We start from the raw sequence: 20,600 nt of genomic DNA on the forward strand, positions 1-20,600 counted from the left end.
GTATATATATATATATATGTGTGTATATATGTGTGTGTGTGTGTGTGTGTTATGAATATAAGGATCAATTTGTTAAATCTAAACATTGTGGTCTTCATTATTTCATAAAACCGTGTTACATGTGAACCTTTAGGAACAGACTTTTTGGAGTATTAAAGAGGTAAAATTAATAATATGAAAAAAAAGTCCTAGGTCAATAAAGTAAAAAAAAACAACAACCACAAAGTGATAATGTTATGAGAAAAACGTCATATTATGAGAATGAAGAGGGAACATTTCCAGAATAGTCACAGTTTGCAGAATTATTTCACTCCTGGAGTAATAGGGCCAGGTTAGATTATTTTAATTATTTTTATTCTTTAGGAGAATAAATTTAGGAGAATGAAGCTAAAGGGATACGAAAATAAACTTGTAATATTACAAAAACAAAAATTCTTATATTGTTAGAAGCGCCGTGAAAACGGCTGCAATGCGCGCTCCCGACACAGGGGAGAACCACTGAGCTATATAACACACTGGAGTGCTAATCACCGTCTGTTTGAACGAGTCGCTTTGAAGCCACCAGCCGCCATATTGGTACTCCCTATTTCCCCTCCAGTAACTAGGGAATATGTGCGATACAGCATCAAATAACGAGGATTTTCATGTTCAGGGCGGGCTTAAAACTTTTAAAATCTGAAATGCCATATACTTTTATGTTATGTTCTAAAACTATCACATAATGAGAAAGTCATGTGCTGAAATATTTTGCATTTTATTCATTTAAATATATGTATTTAACATTTTTAAATATATAAATAACAATATACAAAAACATATATTTACATATGTGTATACATATATATACATATATACATAAACACATACTTATATAGACATATATATATATTTAATATGAATAACATGTAAAATATTTCAGCATCTAATTTCCTAGTAGTTGATAGTGTTAGTACATCTACTGACTGTAGAATTACCTGTGAAACGTTTTCACGAAGCCAGAAAACTGCTTGTTGTTGCAACCAAATCCTGTGGGATTCTGTGAGAGTAGGGAGTAGCAAGATGGCGGCCAGTGACTTCAGTTTTTCGGCAAAATCAGCACTCCAGTGTGTTATATAGCTCAGTGGGGGGAACAGATTTTCACAGGGGAACTGAATTTCGCACAACACCGGAAGTTATTCGGTTTGAACGTGCGCAAAAGAAACTGACGGACTGCGTGGATCGTGTTAATGTGTATGCGTGTTATGGTGCAGATCGGGCAGTGAGCTGTTTTTCCTTTGCTGAATCCATTCGAAGGTCCAGTCTGTGTTGCCTTCCTCAGAAAGCTGCGATGGAAGGTGAGTTTGAACTCGGGCTCTGCGCACAACACACGCGTCTAGTTATATATATGTGTTGTTTCAGGCAAAGCCAGTCAGCTGGTTCAGAACTGCTGAGCTCCGGCTTGCAGCTCAGTCATTCGTGTGTTTCATGCTGTTTTTAGGGTTCCAAGCTCACAGTGCAGACAAACAGCCGTTCGTCTGCACTGTGAGCAGAGAACCCTATTGTTTTTCGTCCGTTTTTCCATTTATTATTATTATTATTATTATTATTATTATTATTATTATTATTGGGAATTATTCTTCTCTGCTAAAACGCGTTGTGCGGCCCATGCAGACTTGTAACGAATCCATTGAACCAGGTATCCAAGTACAGAATGTGCACCGCTGCTCAAACCCAGAAATTCAGACCCCTCAACAACTAGGGGGCGCTATAACAAAGGACAATGCGTTTTGGCATGTAACCACCAAACTAAAATATCTATGGTCCCACACAAAGACATAAAATAAGAGTAGACCCCGCATTGACTGTCGCTGCTAATACTGCTAATCGGTGTGTGATTTGCAAAAAACCAGAGGGGGATCATTTCAAGTGTTTTATAAATGAACATAACGACAAGGTTATGTGGCCTGCATGCTGTCTGGCTCAAGACAGGGTGGAGAAATCGGCTGCTGCTTCTTGTCTTGTGACGCTGCCTGCAAATCTTCATCATCCACCAAAGTTCGCCCTGTAACATTACCATGGCTGTTCGTCCCGTTATCTACTCTTGACCTTTTCTGTTGATTTTTCGGGCCGAAATATGACAAAATACTTTATTGACGTTCATGCTGCCACGCGTTCTCATTTGGTGTGTCTCATTCCGCCTACTTCCGTCAGTGCACTGCTAAAGTGCACTCACCACTTACTGCCGTAGTGCCCACTTTTGACCGTTAGTAGTGTTCCAAATGGAACACTTATGTTAAAACACTTACCGGAAATGACGGCATGACGTGACGAACGCAACACACGTGACCGCGAATTTTTCAGACCGCCAAAAATATATGCCGGCGTTTTATTTTATAAAAACAACAATGGGTTACGTTCACAGCATGTTGAAATTACATCGCCTCCGACGTCAACGCAGGATCCTCCAAATATTGGCTGAACATGAGGTATATTTGTGTATTTTACAAACACCTATCATGCACAAATTGCAGTGCAGCAGTTACCTTTTCATAACAGTCAGGAGCAGTTCCTTGCATTAAGTTGATGAATTACTAAATGTACACAGCAGGTTCACAGACGTTTTACCATTTCATGTCACAATTACTAAATGTTTTTTTCACTGCCTATATAAATGTTATGCAGGACAGTGACAGTAAGCTGCTAGTTATTTTACCATCAGTAGGCTACTTCAGTGTGCTCCAAGTGGATAAACAAAAAAAAGCTCTATCAATATAAGACTTCACAAATATATATGAATTTGTGCTCAAAATGTTATGTTATCTTTACACTAACATACACCAAGCAATAGGCAACAGAATAGACAGGCCTATTGATATGTTCTATCATGTACTAATTCTGATTAATTAAGAAAAGACAAGGAAAACACAGTAACAGAACCAGATCTTAACTTTATTTTAAACAAAAAAAATTTAAACAACAAAACATAATTAATTCACTTTCCTCTCCCCACTCACAGCGTCCTCGCAGCCCCAGAAAGTACTGCCAAATAAATGCCACAGTGCCAGTGTTGGCACTATACTTTGATGGCCTCAGCGACATGAGGGTTGACTATCGCCTTTCAAGGGTGTCATTCAACGCACTCATGGATCTGTTGGGCAGGGAATGCGACCATGGCTGGGGCCCAGAAATCGACACCCTGATCTTTCTTTTCTGGCTTGCCACTCCCTCCTCCTACCGTGTTGTTGCCAGGGCCTTTGCCATGCCCCGGGCAACTATTCACCGGGTAGTCCACAGGGTGAGTGGGAAGATCGCCGCTCTTCTTTATCGGGTGGTCCGACATCCCACCGCAGAAGAGCTCCCTAGCCTCGGGGTAGCTTTGCCCGTCTGGCCAGATCCGCAGCCTTCAACCGTGTGGTTGGTGCCATCGATGGCTGCCACGTCAGGGTGAAGCCCCCAGCACAAGATGCTGCCTGTTATTTTAACAGGAAGCTCTTTTATTCCATCCAGCTGCAGGCCATCTGTGATAACGTGGGGAAGTTCCTCGATGTGTTCGTGGGGTACTGTGGATCAGTTCATGATGCCAGAGTACTGAGGAACAGCCCCATATACCATCTCAGCAGTCCTACCCTCCACCAGGATACAGCATACTTGGAGATGGGGGCTACCCCTGCCTATCCCAGCCCATCAGCCTCATCACACCCTGCAGACAGCCCGTTCGCAACCACCTCCAGGCTCGCTTTAACAACAGCTTGTCAAAGGCCAGGAGCATTGTTGAGCGGTCCTTTGGGATGCTGAAGACTAGGTGGAGGTCCATCTTCTTCAAGGCTCTGGAAGTGGATGTGACTTACGTGCCGGAGGTCATCGTCTGTTGCACGGTCCTACATAACATATGTATGAGCAACGAAGACCTGCTGGAGCCAGATGCTGATGTCAGGAGGGCACGAAGACCAGCACCTCCAGGAGCCGTCTCTGGTGCAGAGCAGAGACAGAGGATGGCAATGGCATGTTATGTCCCTGACCATGATTACATTTAAAGATGTAAAATGCATGATCGAATAAATTACATGACCATTGTATGATTGTGTTGATTTCATCTGGCATGTTAAAAAACAAAACAAATCTGAATAAATTACGACCATTCTGCAAAATCAATGTTTAATGTTGAACACATTAGATTTTGCAGAATGGTCGTAATTTATTCAGATTTGTTTTGTAACATTGTGAGGTAAATATATTGTGTACTTCTTACCAATAATGGTTACATTGAGCCGTTCGGTAAATTTAAAAAAAATATAATTGTATCAATTATTTGACTGTTTGGTAAGGATTACAAAAATAAAATCCTATTTATGACCTGGTAACAATTAAGACCTTTAAGACCTAAGAAAGACTGATTTAAGACATTTTAATGCCAATTAAGGCCTTAGTTTTATATTACAGAATTCAATGCCTTTTAAGACTTTTTAAGGATCCGCAGGAACCCTGTGTACTAACCTTGTATTTCTGCACCAAATTCTCCCATCGCTTCCTGATGGCTTTAGCATCCAGCATCCCCTCCAACCCCTTTTTCTTAATGAATTCCCTGGTAAAAACACAACAGCAGATCATATCAATGCATTAAATAATACAGAGGCCCACTACCAGAACATTTAACATGACACGAGTACTGGGTTCGCCCACCTAATGTTATGTTACTCATTAAATATTTCTTATGTGTTGTTTGCAACAACAATATCACAACATTTATTTTGAGTAGATTATTTATCCTGGGGTTGGCCCAGAGATGCAGACTGCTTTACACGTGTTTACTACAGCACTGTCAATAACGAGCATATGTGATCACGTTAGTTTGAAGTGAAGAACGTAGCGTAATACAACTGTTAATGCAATGTACTTACTCGAATCCAGTAAGGGTCGCATTCCTCCTGCCAGTAAATAAATCTGCGTTAGCAGCACGCCAGGGGATTAGCTCCCTGGTATCTTCGTCGGTCCCTAAAACGGATCAAAATACCTCGATGAGACAAATGGAACTCACTTTGCCCGTCAATAGTATACGTGATATCCAGCATTACAACGGCACAACACTGTATTCACCAGCCCATAATCTAAAATAGTCACAAAGCCAGTTTCATAACTTACTAGCGTTCACACAGATAACGTGCTCGTCCCAATGAATGGCTTATTATTGCTGTTATTTAAAATTAACACGATAGAGTTCACATGTCTAACGTGCTCGTCTCAATGGCTGGCTTAACGTGCTAGGTAGCTATAGGTAGCTAGGTAGCATTAACATGTAATTTACGCTAATTAACTCGCCAAATGATTATATCAGCTTCTGTCAGTGAGGGACATGTAAGTGATGCATTAGACGAGAGTACAATGCCTCGTATTACCACCATTACTTACATTTATATGATTGCGGTGTCGCAGCTCCGGCTGAAATGTCCGCCATTATTTTCAAAATGGAAAAATCTTCCCGACGTCCTTAGCCCCTCCCTTTCCGCTTTGTAGTCAAGATGGCGTCCGTTTAGTGCGAGTAGGGTCCATCGTTATGCACTGCATTTTGTGACCGTTTTTAGGGGGTCAACCGGGTACTTTCAGTGCACTGACTTTTTGTGTTATCCACACTACCTACTTAAAACTTAGTGTTCGAAGTGTAGAAGTAGGCGGATTGAGACACACCCATTCATTACTTGGTTAGCTAGCAGCTGCTCTTTCAGGTAGCTAGCTAGATCCAGTAGGTTAGACTATTGTTTTTAAACTTGCGCCATCTACTGTCAGGACTTGGGAGTGGGTATTAGTTTATTTTAACCCCTTTGAGCAGAAAACGTAATAATACTCTTTAAAAACAGACAACAAAAAATTCAATTAACAAACGTGAAGGACACAAGACATGTATTTATATTAGGGCTGTCAAACGATTAAAATTTTTAATTTGAATCGATTAATCACATAATGTCGATAGTTAACTCGAGATTAATTGCAAATTAATTGCATGTTTTATCCTTTTATTTCTGAAAGTGTAATAGCCTGTTTGGGCATTTTAATATGCAATTTTGCAATAAATGACACTTATAAAATACATGCTTGTACAAATTTTTATTTTGTTATTTTTCAAGCACTTTTGAGAATTGGAATGAAGACATCCTAGTGCCAAATGTTAAACTCTGGACTATAATGGCTAAATGACTAATCATGACGCCCTGATGTTTACACAATGTGTAAATAAATTTGTAAATAAATACCATGCCGATATATTTTTTTGCCTCTTAAACAAAGATAGACATGGTATTAGGCATTAATAAAAAATGTTACATTTCAATAAAGTCATAAGTTTTATTGTTAGTTTTTTCACTCTCTCTCACACACATCTAATTCTGAGCTTTCACACCAACAACAATATTTTTGCTTGCTGTTTATATCCATATTCATAGAGTTTAAGCCTGGAAAAAGGTTTTAAATTTCCAGGTCATTCCAGTCTTACACTTTGCTTGCAACTGGGCAGGAGCTTAATACCCTGAAAGAGACTGTTTAGCAACTGTTTAGTAACTCCAGGTCCTTCGTTTGGCAACGTAATTCAGCCTTAGTTTGTCAAATACAGAGAAAACAAATTAATAAGCAGTAAAGTACGGTTTATGGGTTGGGTTTCTGCAATGTTATCAGCATGTTAAAAACTCATCTTCAGAACGAATGTCTGCTCAAAATGGTGATCTGCACCAAGTAATCTACTTTCAGCAGTTATCAGCGGTTATTGCACCGTAAACTGCAGAGTTGCTCTGTCTGCCTTTACCAACGGCTCCTATGGCGGAGGGATATTTCAGCTGGATACACTCAAAGTGTCTAGTGCAGGCAGGTCTCTTAATAACCGCTGTTTCGTCACTTATTTTAGAGCCCAAATAAGCGATTTCACTTTCAGAAACGTGACCCAAAAAAACGCAACCCATGACTTATGAAATTTACAAGCGTCTTTAGAAAAAAAACAAGCCCAAAGTCGCATGAAATAAACAGTCTGTGCAACAGTGAGCGCGGGTCTGTTTTGCTACAGTCTCTAGCGCTCTTGAAACTACGCAATGCGCCGAGGACAAAGAAACACAGTGCGGAGAGCACGGCGAGGGAAAAACATTAAGGAACGTGTGTGTGTTTTGACGCGCAATTAACGGCGACAAAAAAAAAAAGTGGGCTTTGTGGTCGCGTTAAAACTGACAGCCCTAATTTATATACATTTTTAAAAATCCATAATATTACTTATTCAGACCAGAGGGGGGGACGTCACACACACACACGACACACATATATATATATATATATATATATATATATATATATATATATATATATATATATATATATATATATATATATATATATATATATATATATATATATATATATATCTCTTTCACCAAACCAATCTTTCACCAGTCTTGCTGTGTGTATTGGTGCATTGTCATCCTGATACACGGCACCTCCTTCAGGATACAATGTTTGAACCATTGGATGCACATGGTCCTCCAGAATGGTTCGGTAGTCCTTGGCATTGACGCGCCCATCTAGCACAAGTATGGGGCCAAGGGAATGCCATGATATGGCAGCCCAAACCATCACTGATCCACCCCCATGCTTCATTCTGGGCATGCAACAGTCTGGGTGCTACGCTTCTTTGGGGCTTCTCCACACCGTAACTCTCCCAGATGTGGGGAAACAGTAAAGGTGGACTCAGAGAACAGTACATGTTTCAAATTGTCCACAGCCCAAGATTTGCACTCCTTGCACCATTCAAACCGACGTTTGGCACTGGCATGAGTGACCAAAGGTTTGGCTATAGCAGCCCGGCCGTGGATATTGACCCTGTGGAGCTCCCGACGGATACTAAGTCATATTATCTCATAATTATAAGTAGCTAAATCATGAAAACATTTTTTTCATCGGAGCAGCAGAAATACCGGTGTGAAAATCAGTTGCCCCCCTGTGTCGGGAGCGCGCATTGCAACCAGAGAGGCCGCTCTGGCCGTTTTCACAGCGCTTTTAATTGATTTCTCGGTAAAAAAAAAAAGAAAACTCGTATAATCATATCAAGGTTGTAACATTCAGTTTAATCTGCAGCTGTTGTTTACAAAATTGTAAAATAAAAATAAATAAACGCGGTCTTTCAAGCAGCTGAAATATGTGTGATAGCATGTAGTACACTAGAATCCAGTAATCTGTCATATTTTACATTACAACGGAATTTACCAGGAAGTCTACACTCTGTCTTTTCAGGAAGTCTTAATTTTTGTGCCCTGCTATCAGCCAGTTTTCATCCTCTTATTTCAGCAATGGAAAATCATAAATACACGCTATGTTTCTCTCTGTCTCTCTCCGAGGTCGGTCGTGTCTTTTCTCTCTGTGCAGCTTTTACCCCCCCCCCCCCCCCCCCCCCCCCCTCCTGCTTTGCTATGTCTTGTCTTCTGAGCACTTTCTTCATATCAACCGAACTCTGAAAAACATGGATCTGGTAAGCTGGTCTCTCAATACTATTGATAAATCTTTTTCGACGGGTAGGCAACGGAAGGGGGACCCGTAAGGTCCGGATTCGACTTATTTTGTGAGATACACCCTAAATTCCTGGAGGAAAACGGTGTGTCTTTCGACCTTGTCATTCCTAGACGTTCGAAATTTTCACATTGGATTAAGGATACCGGGATCACCTCTTATTGTTTTTTGTGGATTTTTGAAGTATCGGCAAATACAGCGGATGTCGGAGCCATTTGGCCTTGATCAGGCTGCCGGCTGCATGACGCGCTCACTCTGGCTGTGAACGGACAAACCTGGAAGGTGAATGGAGCGAAGCCGAAAAGCTGCCTGTGTTGGAACGCAGACTGACTTTGGTGGTTCAACTCAAGGGGAGATGGGATAAAATCTGGAAGTGAAGCGCGAAAGAGCCCAATAATTTGGAAAATTGGATTCATCATTTGAGCCAGCAAAAGACTTAAAAGCTGACAGGAAAGGCAGTGCAGCTTGTCTCATAACAGATAACATATTTGGATTCCCTCCCTATCTCTACTCCTGGATTGTTATGGCGGAGAGTGCTCAGAAAAGCCCCCGGCTACCCTCCTCCCCCGCTGACACCTGGGGATGCTTCTCTGAACTGTGGGCCGGCTGATAACATCAAGGACAATGGCCTCTGGAGAGTGTTCACGGAGATAAAACACTTTCTCCCATACACACACGCATAACTGATACTCATAAAACTGATGAATTACGCACACGCTACAGGTCTCAAATGTTTACCTTCTGCATACATGTTGTGTTATTTGTGCTTTTCGTGCTATGAGGGTTTTATTGTGTTGGTTGTTTCTCTTTATTTGTGAGAGCATAAATAGGCAAACATCTGTCTCTTTTTTCTCCCCCCCTCTTTCCCCCATGTTGTTGCACTTCCTTCGACAGTTCAAGGGCAGTGTCTCGTGAACTCCGTGTAGGCGGGGTTTGGAGCTGTTTGGAGGAATGCGGCCTTGACGGCTGCGCTATTTAGCAGCGGCTGGCTGGCTGCGTTCCTTGGCAACGCAAGGCCTCAGTCAATCGTTCCCCCCAAAATGTTTGTTTGTTTATGTGATGGACGGTTGTACTGGAACTGACTTTTCGATTGCAATGCAAATTGTAATTGACAATAAAATTTGATTGATTGATACGTGTTGGAATACTGTGTTTGGTGACTTTATTTGTCAGCCTTAAGTGACAAAAGTTAGAAAAAGACCGATTTATCTTGCAGTTTAAAATAACACAAAACAGCGTGAGAAGACCTCGTTTATTTTTATTTTACAATTTTATTTTACAATTTTGTAAACAGATGAAAAAAAAACTCCTTTGATATGGTCACCATGTCCAGAGTCACTTGGCAGACACTGAAGCAGCAGTGTTTCTTTGTCACCATTATATTTACCGATTGGATATTCAGGACAGAGCTGTCTGCTTCACCACTCTGCACAGCTTGTCCGACCGCGACGCAGGTGAACTGCCTCTTGTAAATTTAGTAATTTGACGCCATTTGAGGAATGCCCCATTCCACGTTGAAGCCCTACAGATAACTCCTGTTTCTGTCCCATGAAACATTTCTTTTCTTTCAACAGAAGCGCACGTTTGCACCACCATTCCTCAAGACTTAGTGAGGCGTCTCGGTGCTGAGGTAAGCAGATGTTTTCCTGCAGCATGCTGTGCATAGGGGAGGGGGGGGGGTGTGATATGAAGAAAATCTAATATCACCATATCTTTGGGATATATCACGATACACGATATAAATCACGATACACGATATATATCACGATATGTTCAAATAATCCTGGAAAAAAATGTTTTTAGCCACATATTGCCTAAAGTTGCATTGGTATATCTCATATTAACATGTCAATTTTCTTTGTTTTAAAATTGATAAAATGAATTTAAATTGTTTTATTTGAACCATTTTTTAACCATCAGCTGCACATGGAAGCTTTTCACAAATTACAATATTGTCACATTAGAGCTCTTTCATGTTCAACACTGGACCTTAAAAAACAGAACACCAAGGAGAAATCCGACACAAAATAAACCTGAAATAAAAGGTGCTCTTTTGTGCTTAAGACATAAAAATGTGTACAATAAAAATGTGACTATCACAAAAACAAAAGCTTGTATTGTGACTATAAAATCAACTGACCAGTCACAGCTACATATTCAGAGCATCTCAAAAATATTTCCGTTGCTCTTTAGGCGCTGGAAACTTTAATGGACTGGGTCAGTGGAGTGTCCTGGAAACAAATGTTCTACATGTTCAAATAAAAGATAATTGAAAATGTATATTTTTCCATGTTTGGTTTTAAACAAGAAAATAAAAATAAATGTTTAATTTTTAATGTGTTCTCACCAATTACAAGAAGCAACCGATGGCCAAACCCTGCAGCCTGCTCCACCTGTTAAGGCTCGTTGCTTTAATGATGTTACTCCCGTTACCGTGGTGATGCACACCTCACCACTTTCTGACAGCTTCCATGACGTGGGAACGTCTGCAGTCCTTGTGCAGTTAGCTCTGCTGTGTGATCCTCCGGGAAAAATCTTGTTTGGAGGCAGAAGCTTTTGAACTCCCACTGGTGGATGTAATGTAGTTAGGCGAGGATACGGCCGACTAGTGCGGCTGGTCCACAGATCACATCCGTTGTAGTTGAGAAGAAGGAAGCGTTTGCTAGCTGCTGGGATACATGTTGTCCAGAAGTTGATTGAGAGCATGCCAGGGAGAATTGCAGAGGTCCTGAAGAAGAGGGGTCAACACTGCAAATATTGACTTGCTGCATTAACTCATTCTGTCATTAAAAGCTTTTGTTACTCATAATATGATTGCAGTTGTATTTCTGTACGTATGTGATGACCTCTGACATACACACATGAAAACCAGAGGACAGCAGATCATGTGAAAATATAATATTTGTGTCATTCTCAAAAGTATTGAGAATGTTCAATGCCTCAATTACTGCTATTAGCTCTCCTCTCTGCACTGACTGAGGTCCCTGTAACCTCTCTGCCTTCCTTGTTACGAATCCTGTTTGCTCCACTACAGCATATGCCGCTTTCAGTCCTTCACTTTCATGTCTGAAACAGCACCCATCTGTGAACAACTGTCTCACCTGTGGGCCTTCAATAGGACTAGCTTCCAAATCCATCCATCCATCCTAACCGGGATCTAAGTATTTTGGACTTTAGTGTAATCAAACGTTGGCCAGATTGCTTTTTTAAATAAAAGGTGGGGAAATATGCCTTTATTTAGTATCGACTTGACAGCTGCAGATTTGACTACTTCAGAGTCATCAGTCAACCACAGAGCACAACCATATTTACAGTGCTTCCATAGGGAGAAACACACGGCACTGCTGCTTTATTGACGGGACATGCAGTTTAGAAAAAGAAAACGTGTTTAAGGCGCAACCACCATGTTTTTAACTGATGAAAAACGGACAAATTCCAGGTTTTTATTTCATCTGTCCCAGTAAAAGACGAAAAGCTGAAAAGAAAAACAAATTCTAAATAAAAATTACTACCTTTATGCGTTTTTAAAAACTGAAAACTGTTTATATTTAATATTATACCGCCACATTAAATAAATGACTGGTAGACCATAGGCCTTTTTACACTCAAAATTAAAATATGTTGTTTGCTAACTTGTATACTTGGCCTATTTTCACCTTTTTGGTCACATCACATGCAGTAATGAGTTGTGTGTAATGCACTTAATACTTAATGCTTGGCTGAAGTGTGCATCGTCGGGGCAAAGGCAGACTGGAGAATGGACACGCTGCGCACTGCAGCCATCAGCGGGAACGCACATTTAATGAGAGTGGAAGTGCGAGTATTGGGACCAGGCCTTTAAGTCCGCTGACATGTGGAGAAGAGCCAGAAGAAAACATGTGACCCCCTTTATGACACTCCGCTCTGACATGTACCCCACCTCAGTCCACAATTAGTTTGCTATTAAAAAAAAAACACAGAAGAGGAATATGAGCTTACTCTGTACCAACTTTTAGAATTATCTATTGTTTGTTTTGGGCCATAAATGTAATCTTTTTTTTTTTTATCTGATCTTGCTGTGCTCACACACTTGTATATGTATTCATTCAAATTCTCTGGCCCCAAGCTCACATTGTCATTGTCTTCCTTTTAGGCTCACAGCAGCTCTAAAGCTACAAAGTTTACTGAAGCATATCTGAAGAACTGCATCCAGCAGCCCACACGCCTGGATGTGAAAAACATTGTGACCCACAAAGCTGTGATCCTGGGCTACAGTCGGCCAAAGAAAGACAAAACCAAGAGAAACAGCAAGAAAGCTAAAGGACTTAGTGCTCGACAGAAGAGGACGATGAAGGTTTTCCGGATCAAGCCGGAACACCAGAGGTTGGGCTGATGCTCCTCAACTTTAAACATGAATGAATCACATTTGCTGGAGAATGAAATTTTCTGCATTTTTGTTCCTGAAATTCCTGTTGTGAGCATCACTCTATTTGGCTTTGTAGGTATGAGCTTTTTCTGCCTTTACACAAGCTGTGGGGACAGTACATTATCGACTTGTGTGGTGGACTTAAACCAACAAGGTAAGTACCTGGATACAGAGTTTACATGTGTCCCAGTTCCTGTCACTCCTGTTGATTTATTTATTTTTATAATATATATATATATATATATATATATATATATATATATATATATATATATATATATATATATATATATATATATATATATATATATATATATTCTTCCAGCAATCCACAGTTTGTGCAGCAGAAGCTTCTGAAGGCAGACTTTCATGGTGCCATCATCACAGGTAGGTTTTCCACTACAGACAATCAAAAAGTGTGACCCTGGGTCCGTTCTTCGTACGTCGCTAACTCAGTTAGCTGGATTTCATTGTTGACGATTTGGCATGATCTTGGATCATTTGGTTCTTCGAAACTCATCCCGGACTTGCTGTCATAGCAACATGTGCAGTTGAGCCTGCTCCCGAGCAGGTTTATTTCATGTAAACAAGATTAGATCGTAGCGGAGGAGATAGAGAAGTCTGTCCAGCCAGTGCACTTGGACCACCTAGTGGCAGAGGACGGAACAGAATTGTGGAACACCATTTTTTTTATGTTCAATAAAAGACGAAACAAATAATGCTTTGTTCCTGTCGTTTTATTTAAACAATTATTTATAAAGAAAAGTCAGCAAGTCATATTTTGCCTGCAGTAAGAGATAGTTATGTAAAGTCAGTAATACTACTGGTGTATTAGAATTTACTCTGAAGGTCCTTTTGAAGCAACTCGATCTCTAGTGCAGTTTTTCTCTTTTTCACGTTGTGGAGTTCAATTTCTCTTCTTAATTTGTATTTTTTTTTCAGGTCAAAATACTTTTTCTTTTGTTGGAGATGCCGTTAATATAGGAAACAGATGGCACCTTAAGTCATTTTGTGAAAAAAAAAAAAAGAAAAAAGAAAAAGGGTTAAACATGTAAAAGTAAAAAGAACCCAATTTTTTTCAGCCTTCTTATTGGTGGCTGTTAAAAACAGACAAACACATAATTAAACAGTGGCTTTTTAAAAAAAGAAGAAGTTGCTTTTTAAAATACAGTATAATAATTAAATGCTATCATTTTGTAGAATATTCTTGTACTTTTCCCCATGTTCTAGTGGGTCCCATGGAGGCTCTCACATAAAAGAACAAAGTACTTGTGAAATTATTAAAATACAAAAAATACATACTGTAGAAAGTGATAGAAACATCTAACATGGACAGTATTTACAATTTAATTTGTCTGCTGCTGTTTGCCAGCCCTCTCTCCTGGCTTTAGCAGACTTTGAGGTGTTACCTGTCGTTTTAATTAATGACTCAAATTCGGCATAACCTTCCATTAAAAGCTCGTGTTCTGCTTGGGAGAAAAACTGTGGCGTTCTTTGGCCATGCTGAACAGCCAATCGCAGCGCTGCTGATCATTGTTTCTACTATCGACACATTTCCCCTTTTAAACAAACACATGAACACGCAGTTATCTCAGATAACTCAATCCAGCCATACTAATCATAAACAACAGGTGTGTTCGAAGAACCCAATTAGCCGGATGATGATTAGCCGGATGAAATCATCTTGGATGTGTCATTTGATCTTGGATGTTTTAAGCAACGTACGAAGAACGGACCCCCTGTCTCTGTTCAGCATTACTGAAGGATCCTAATAGAGGATAAATATGTGCTAGATTGTTGGCATCAAGAAGGAAAGTTCTTGCAGATTTTTACCCTCATATTGTTACGGCTGCAGTGGGTCTATGCCTAATTTTCCTTGTAGGGTTCAGAGACAGGCCTTCTGCAGGTGTTATGTATTGCCCTGATTGGTGCTCTGCTGCTTTAAAGCTGCTCTGCATGCAGCAGAGGGGAGGCTCTCTTCCTGCTCTCCCTCCTCAGAACACCATTTGGTTTTGGCTTTGGAAACTAGGACTCAGTGGCCATTTCTCAATATGCATACTTATCTGTACTTGAGTACTATACTGAAGCCAAGTACTTGTTCCATTCCTTTACTTGCTGCTGCACTTTTTTGTTCAAAAAAGTGATCAGCTCTTTGCTAGCATGTTGAGGCCTCCGCAATGTGCTGTTAATTTGGTAGATGCAGGGTTTAACTGCTCACTGTAAATTATGCAGTACTGTCCGTGTGTTCCGCATTGTGAAATTTACGGGCCCCAGAAACTAGCTACTTTATCGGTACCTGATAGAATAGTTTATCATGGGAAAGTTTACTTAGCTCTGAAACACCAGTTTGACACTGGTGGTCAGTGCATGACGTAGGCTGGTGATGCTGGTCGCTGCGTGGTTTGGGGATTTATTTCCTGGGTGTGTCTGTTTACTTAAGCAGGCCACCCAGTAAAGTCTGTGTGGGGAAACACTGATACTACAACTAATAACCTGTGTTTTAATTGTCACAGTGGTGCGCTCTAAATGTCCATCGTACGTGGGAACTACAGGGATTCTCATCCAAGAATTCAAACATGTTTTCAAAATCATCACCAAAGAAGACAAAGTCAAAGGTCAGTGAGGTTGCCCCTCAGCATCCTGGGCTCTGTCCTAACATTATACTGTGTTTGCTCCCCAGCCGGAGCTGGCTGTTGTTTTCCACATGAATGGCTTGTTTCAAGAGCTTTGGTCTGTTCAGCATTAGCTTAGAAACAGTGATCCTTTTTTTTCTAGTAGGCACCTCAGCTTATTACAGGGGAAACCTGTTAGTAGTGAAAGAAAAGAGCATCTCCCCCATGCTGGTAGGGCTTGGCTGCTCACCATCACCTTCATCTGTTGTGAAGTAGGCTGGACGGCTGCTCTACTGAACCTGTTGCTGAGGACATGATCCTGTTCACATTCAGCTGGATGAAGGTGTCTGCAGTCCTGATCTATACACACTTTAGTTTCACTTATTATGGGAAGTTCAATTTCAATTAAATTTTATTTATATAGCGCCAATTCATGACACGTGTCATCTCAAGGCACTTTACAAAGTCAAAATCAATCAGATTATACTGATTGGGTCAAATTATACAGATTGGTCAAAATTTTCCTATATAAGGGAACCAATTGATTGCATCAAAGTCCCGACAAGCAGCATTCACTCCTGGGGAACCGTAGAGCCACAGTGAGAGTCGTCTGCATTGTACATGGCTTTGCTGCAATCCCTCATACTGAGCAAGCATGAAGCGACAGTGGGAAGAAAAACTCCCCATTAACGGGAAGGAAAACCTCCGGCAGAACCGGGCTCAGTATGAACGGTCATCTGCCTCGACCGACTGGGGTTACAGAAGACAGAGCAGAGACACAACAAGAGAGACAAAAAAGCACAGAAGCACACATTGATCTAGTAATCTGTTCTACATTAGATGGTAGTAGCGGGTGATCCGTCTTCTCTGGATGATGTCACAGTTAACAGAACACCAGAAGTGATGCTTATTTGTGTTCTGTCATGTACTGTCATGGCCCAAACTGGGGCAGCCATGGACAAGTTAATGATGCCTGCTTACCTTACAAAAAAACCTCATTTACATTTGCTCATTCAAGACGAGGCAGCAGCTGCTGTCTCTGTGAGACACGGCTTGGAGAAGTGCCGCTCTCCCAAAACAGTAACCCCAATGTCCCCAATAACAGAAGAAAGTTACAAGATTTTTTGCTAGTTACCTTTTTGAAACAAATGTCACTAGAAGGGTCTGAATAGTTCAGGGGTTAAAGTTCTCCGTTGCTGCGACGGATTTCCGTCATTTGGAAAATGAGTGCAAATTGTTCCGTCTACACTTTTTATTCAAGGTTTTAAACTGAAGCTGCTCTCAACCAATGAAACCTGGCAGAACTGGAACATTAGCCAATCAGAAATAGAGTAGGGTGGGTCTTTGCAAAGCGGACATCTGCCAATCTGAGCTTCATCGGTGTTCATCATTCATCATTCTAACTTTTGGAACAGCATCTCAAACTGGCCACAGATGCATGAATGACAGTAGCGGTGATCAAAGGTTTTCTTTGGATTTATGAAACCAGCAAGTCAGGAAGTGGAGCGGATTGACCATCTGACAACAACTTCCATCGGTCAGCAGTCTGTCGCTGCTCCTGCAGTTAATTAATGAATAATTTCCACCTGTGGCCATGTTACCTGTCAGCGTTTATTCACTGGCTTCCAGCAATTTGGCTGATAAATGCAGTGACCAACCAGGGACCTCCTCATGATTCACTGTTACGTTTTATTTAAAACTCGAAGAGTAAAGCGTTAGCTCAGGCTAATTTAGCATGACGCGCTTTTTTTTTGACTGGGTCCGCATTGCAAAAAGTAATTAAATAGAATAAATAATTTCTCCTGCGCTTTTCTGAACCAAAGGCAGAGCTGCAGTCAGAGCGGCTATCAGTCAATATACAACAGCGTCCATCTAATGAGCCGCTGTGCACCAGGACACTCTTAATAAAATGACAAAGATTTTGATTATTAAGGAAACTACATCAAAAAAATAAACTGCAGCTACATCATGGACTGGAGAGCGGGTTCTAACTGGGTGAGGCCAGAGGGGATTCTCAGAGAGCTTTTATGACTCATTTTACTCCGACCCAAAAACACCTGCCAGACAGACGGTACTGCAGCCAAGATTACCTTCAACAATATTTAACTTTACGAAATACAATAATAACATTTTGCTAATTAAAATATTCATATTTAAAAGCAAGTTATGTTTTTTCTGATAAACCTTGAGCAATTTTATTAAACTTCCTAAAAATTTAACATCTCACCCTTCATGGATTTTCTATACCGGCTTTTCCCTACAGGTGTGACGTCAAGCCGTATCTGATGGGGAAACGCGGCTCGACGTCACACCGGGTCGGGGGGGTTGTGGGCTCCTGTCTCCAGTCACTGGGCTAAGATTTAACAGTTTTATTAAACTTCAAAAAAGCTAAATAATGCCTTTTTATAAACTCATGAGCTGTGATCATTAATTGTTGAGCAATAACGGGCAAAGCAGAGAGTGATTATTGTAATGTGTGATCTGTGTTAAACTAAAATGTATGACATCATGGTGTTGTTTATGTCCTGCATTGTCCAGGTTGTGGTTGACCTTGTATGTTCATAGGATTGATTTATACTGAATGTGACAGTGGAGTTAATTTACAGGTGTGAAGTAGATGATGTAATGATGAAGCTGCTGTCTTTTGTACTAGTTGTAGTTTATGGAGGTTTATGGAGGGAAGGGAGCTGAAACTGTGAAGTGGACGGTGGACCAGTTTGGCTAAAGTGTGAAGGAAGAACTTGATGCTGCAGATATGAAAGTTAACCAGGTGATGCTGTGGAAAGTGAAGGAGATTATGGAGAAGGCTGTCCAGGATGACACCAAGGCTCTGAAGCTGAAAGGTGGTACAGAGACAGGAATGGTCACTGCATATTGTAAAACTACCAGATTTGGTTAAAGGTGACTTTCACAATAAGCAAGTGAGGTAACTGATGTGGCATTATTTCCACGGTCCCGGGAATATATGGGCTGACTTGAAAAAATTTTCAGTCAAACTGATTACTTTTGCTTTAACCCATGGAATAGTTGATAAATATGGCGAGAAATTCACTAAATTGCCAGCAGTGACCAGGTGCTCCCTACATTAGAAGTTTTCCTGCCACTGGCCTTGCATTTCACGTCACAAATATTGCAGTGAGTGGAATCTGCAGCACATTTGTGCTGACTGCATTCGGTCAGTACCTATAAAAGTACCAAATTCGGTACCTATACTACCTATGAATCCAGCTGAAATCACCTCACCAGACTAGAAGGAAAGCTGCTCCAAAGAAATGCTAGAGCGTCGTTATTTTGGATCAGAACAACCTGACAGGCATGCAACTGCAGCTTAAAGACCAGTTTTCTGGGTCATCAAGAACTTCAAGCTGGAAAGTCCAGCAGGTTCAGACGTCCAACAGCTTGCTCCACCACCTCCTGAAGGGATCACTACAAGTCTGGGTTTGTGTACAGTGTTGGACTTGTTCAGCAATGACTAGGTAGGTGTAGTAGTGGAGGCAATACCGCTGACAAGAAGAGTGGCAAATAAGCCTCTTCTCTCCAAAACCCCATTGAGAATGGACTAGAATTCTGCAGGGCATACTAGGATATTAAAGAGGTTATGAAATATGGACCATTTTTGAAAATTTGAAAGGCTTAGATACACAAAATATTGCGGTGTTCTTCAAGCTACCAATAAAAAAGAAATGAGAAAATCTGATCCCAATCCTTTGGGTCACTGCCTGGACTTTTGGCACTGGCTGGACGCTCTCCCTTCAGTCTCTGCCTGTAAGATGGGGAATAATTTGTCCTCAGCGAATTAACGCCTGTTTCTCTTCTCTCCTGTGCTGTCCAGTCATCCCAAAGAAGAACAGCGTGTTTTCTGTGGAGATCGAGGGCTTTGTTTCACACATCTACGGAAACAAGTTTGAACTACGATCCAGCGAACGCTCCGCCAAGAAGTTTAAAGTCAAGGGAACCATTGACCTCTAAGGACAGCCAGTGCTGCCACACACTGGCATCTTCTCTGTGTCCCAACTGGACATTAAATGAACTTCAAAAATGCCCAGCGTGCAGCAGAGAGATTTGTGTAGTGTACAGAAAACTGCTTGTGCAGCACTCTCACACGTTCTCCCAGTGTAAGCTTGCATTCCTCAGATCAATGGGCTGTGAACAGTGAATGCAGAACAGAGGAAATCCCTCAGATGTGCATTTTAACCAGAGCAGCTGCATCACATTATGTCACAGAGCAGACCCACTGGATGACAGCTAGCAGGACCTCCTTTAGGCTTACAAGGAGCTTCGTGGGTTTGGTTCCTTAGGACAGAACAGAGGACATGTCGGAGACACTGGAAGGAATGTAGGTTTTTTTTGAGAAACTAAAAGCCGCCTTTAACTTGCAATTCGAGATGCTCAATCTTTTTTTTAAACCCTCTGAGCTTTGAGACTTTTCCAGTAATTTAAGTAACTTGTCTTCCAGGGCTCCTAAGCAGTCTTGAAATGTGATCATTTTTTCTAGTCTGAATACATATGAAAAATAAAAACTAAGATGGTAAAAGTTTATTTTGTTTTAACTGTCTAGAAGAAAATCACTTTCTCACATGTGGTGGATCTCAAGGCCTTTAACAAAGTCAAACTCAATCAAATCATACAGATTGGTCAGAAAGTTTCCTCTCTAAAACCCAGCAGGTTGCATCAAGTCTCTCCAAGCAGCATTCGCTCCTCCTGAAAGAGCGTAGAGCCACAGTGGACAGTCGTCTGCATTGTTGATGGCTTTGCAGCAATCCCTCATACTGAGCATGTATGAAGTGACAGTGGAGAGGAAAACTCCCCTTTAACAGGGAGGAGAACCTCCAGCAGGACCAGAACCAGGCTCAGTGTGAACGCTCATCTGCCTCCACCCACTGGGGGTTACAAAAGACAGAGCAGAGACACAACGAGACAGACAAAGAAGCACAGAAGCACACATTGATCCAGTAATCTGTTCTACATTAGATGGTAATAGCGGATAATCTGCCTCCCCTGATGATGTCACAGCTAACAGAACGCCAGACCAGGTGTACCTTCCATGAAGAGAAAAAAGCTAAAGAACAAAA

General features: G+C 41.0%; 1 protein-coding gene across 1 annotated transcript; it reads left to right on the plus strand.

Moving 5' to 3' along the window:
- Window positions 1–1,129: 1,129 nt before the first annotated feature.
- Window positions 1,130–20,067, plus strand: pop4 (POP4 homolog, ribonuclease P/MRP subunit). The gene is made up of 7 exons (XM_036133066.1): window positions 1,130–1,334; window positions 10,086–10,141; window positions 12,644–12,873; window positions 12,993–13,070; window positions 13,242–13,303; window positions 15,430–15,531; window positions 19,361–20,067. Exons 1-7 carry the CDS (start codon window positions 1,328–1,330, stop codon window positions 19,495–19,497), a joined length of 672 nt encoding a protein of 223 aa, XP_035988959.1. The 5' UTR covers window positions 1,130–1,327; the 3' UTR covers window positions 19,498–20,067.
- The last annotated feature ends 533 nt before the right edge of the window (window positions 20,068–20,600 follow it).

This window comes from Fundulus heteroclitus, unplaced genomic scaffold (genome assembly GCF_011125445.2).
Source record: "Fundulus heteroclitus isolate FHET01 unplaced genomic scaffold, MU-UCD_Fhet_4.1 scaffold_57, whole genome shotgun sequence".
Lineage (NCBI taxonomy): Eukaryota > Metazoa > Chordata > Actinopteri > Cyprinodontiformes > Fundulidae > Fundulus > Fundulus heteroclitus.

Excerpts from the sequence above, each read along its gene's own strand:
- pop4 (XM_036133066.1), top strand. Across the intron at positions 10,142-12,643 it reads TGAGGCGTCTCGGTGCTGAG|GCTCACAGCAGCTCTAAAGC; the intron begins GTAAGCAGATGT and ends TCTTCCTTTTAG. Across the intron at positions 12,874-12,992 it reads ATCAAGCCGGAACACCAGAG|GTATGAGCTTTTTCTGCCTT; the intron begins GTTGGGCTGATG and ends TTGGCTTTGTAG.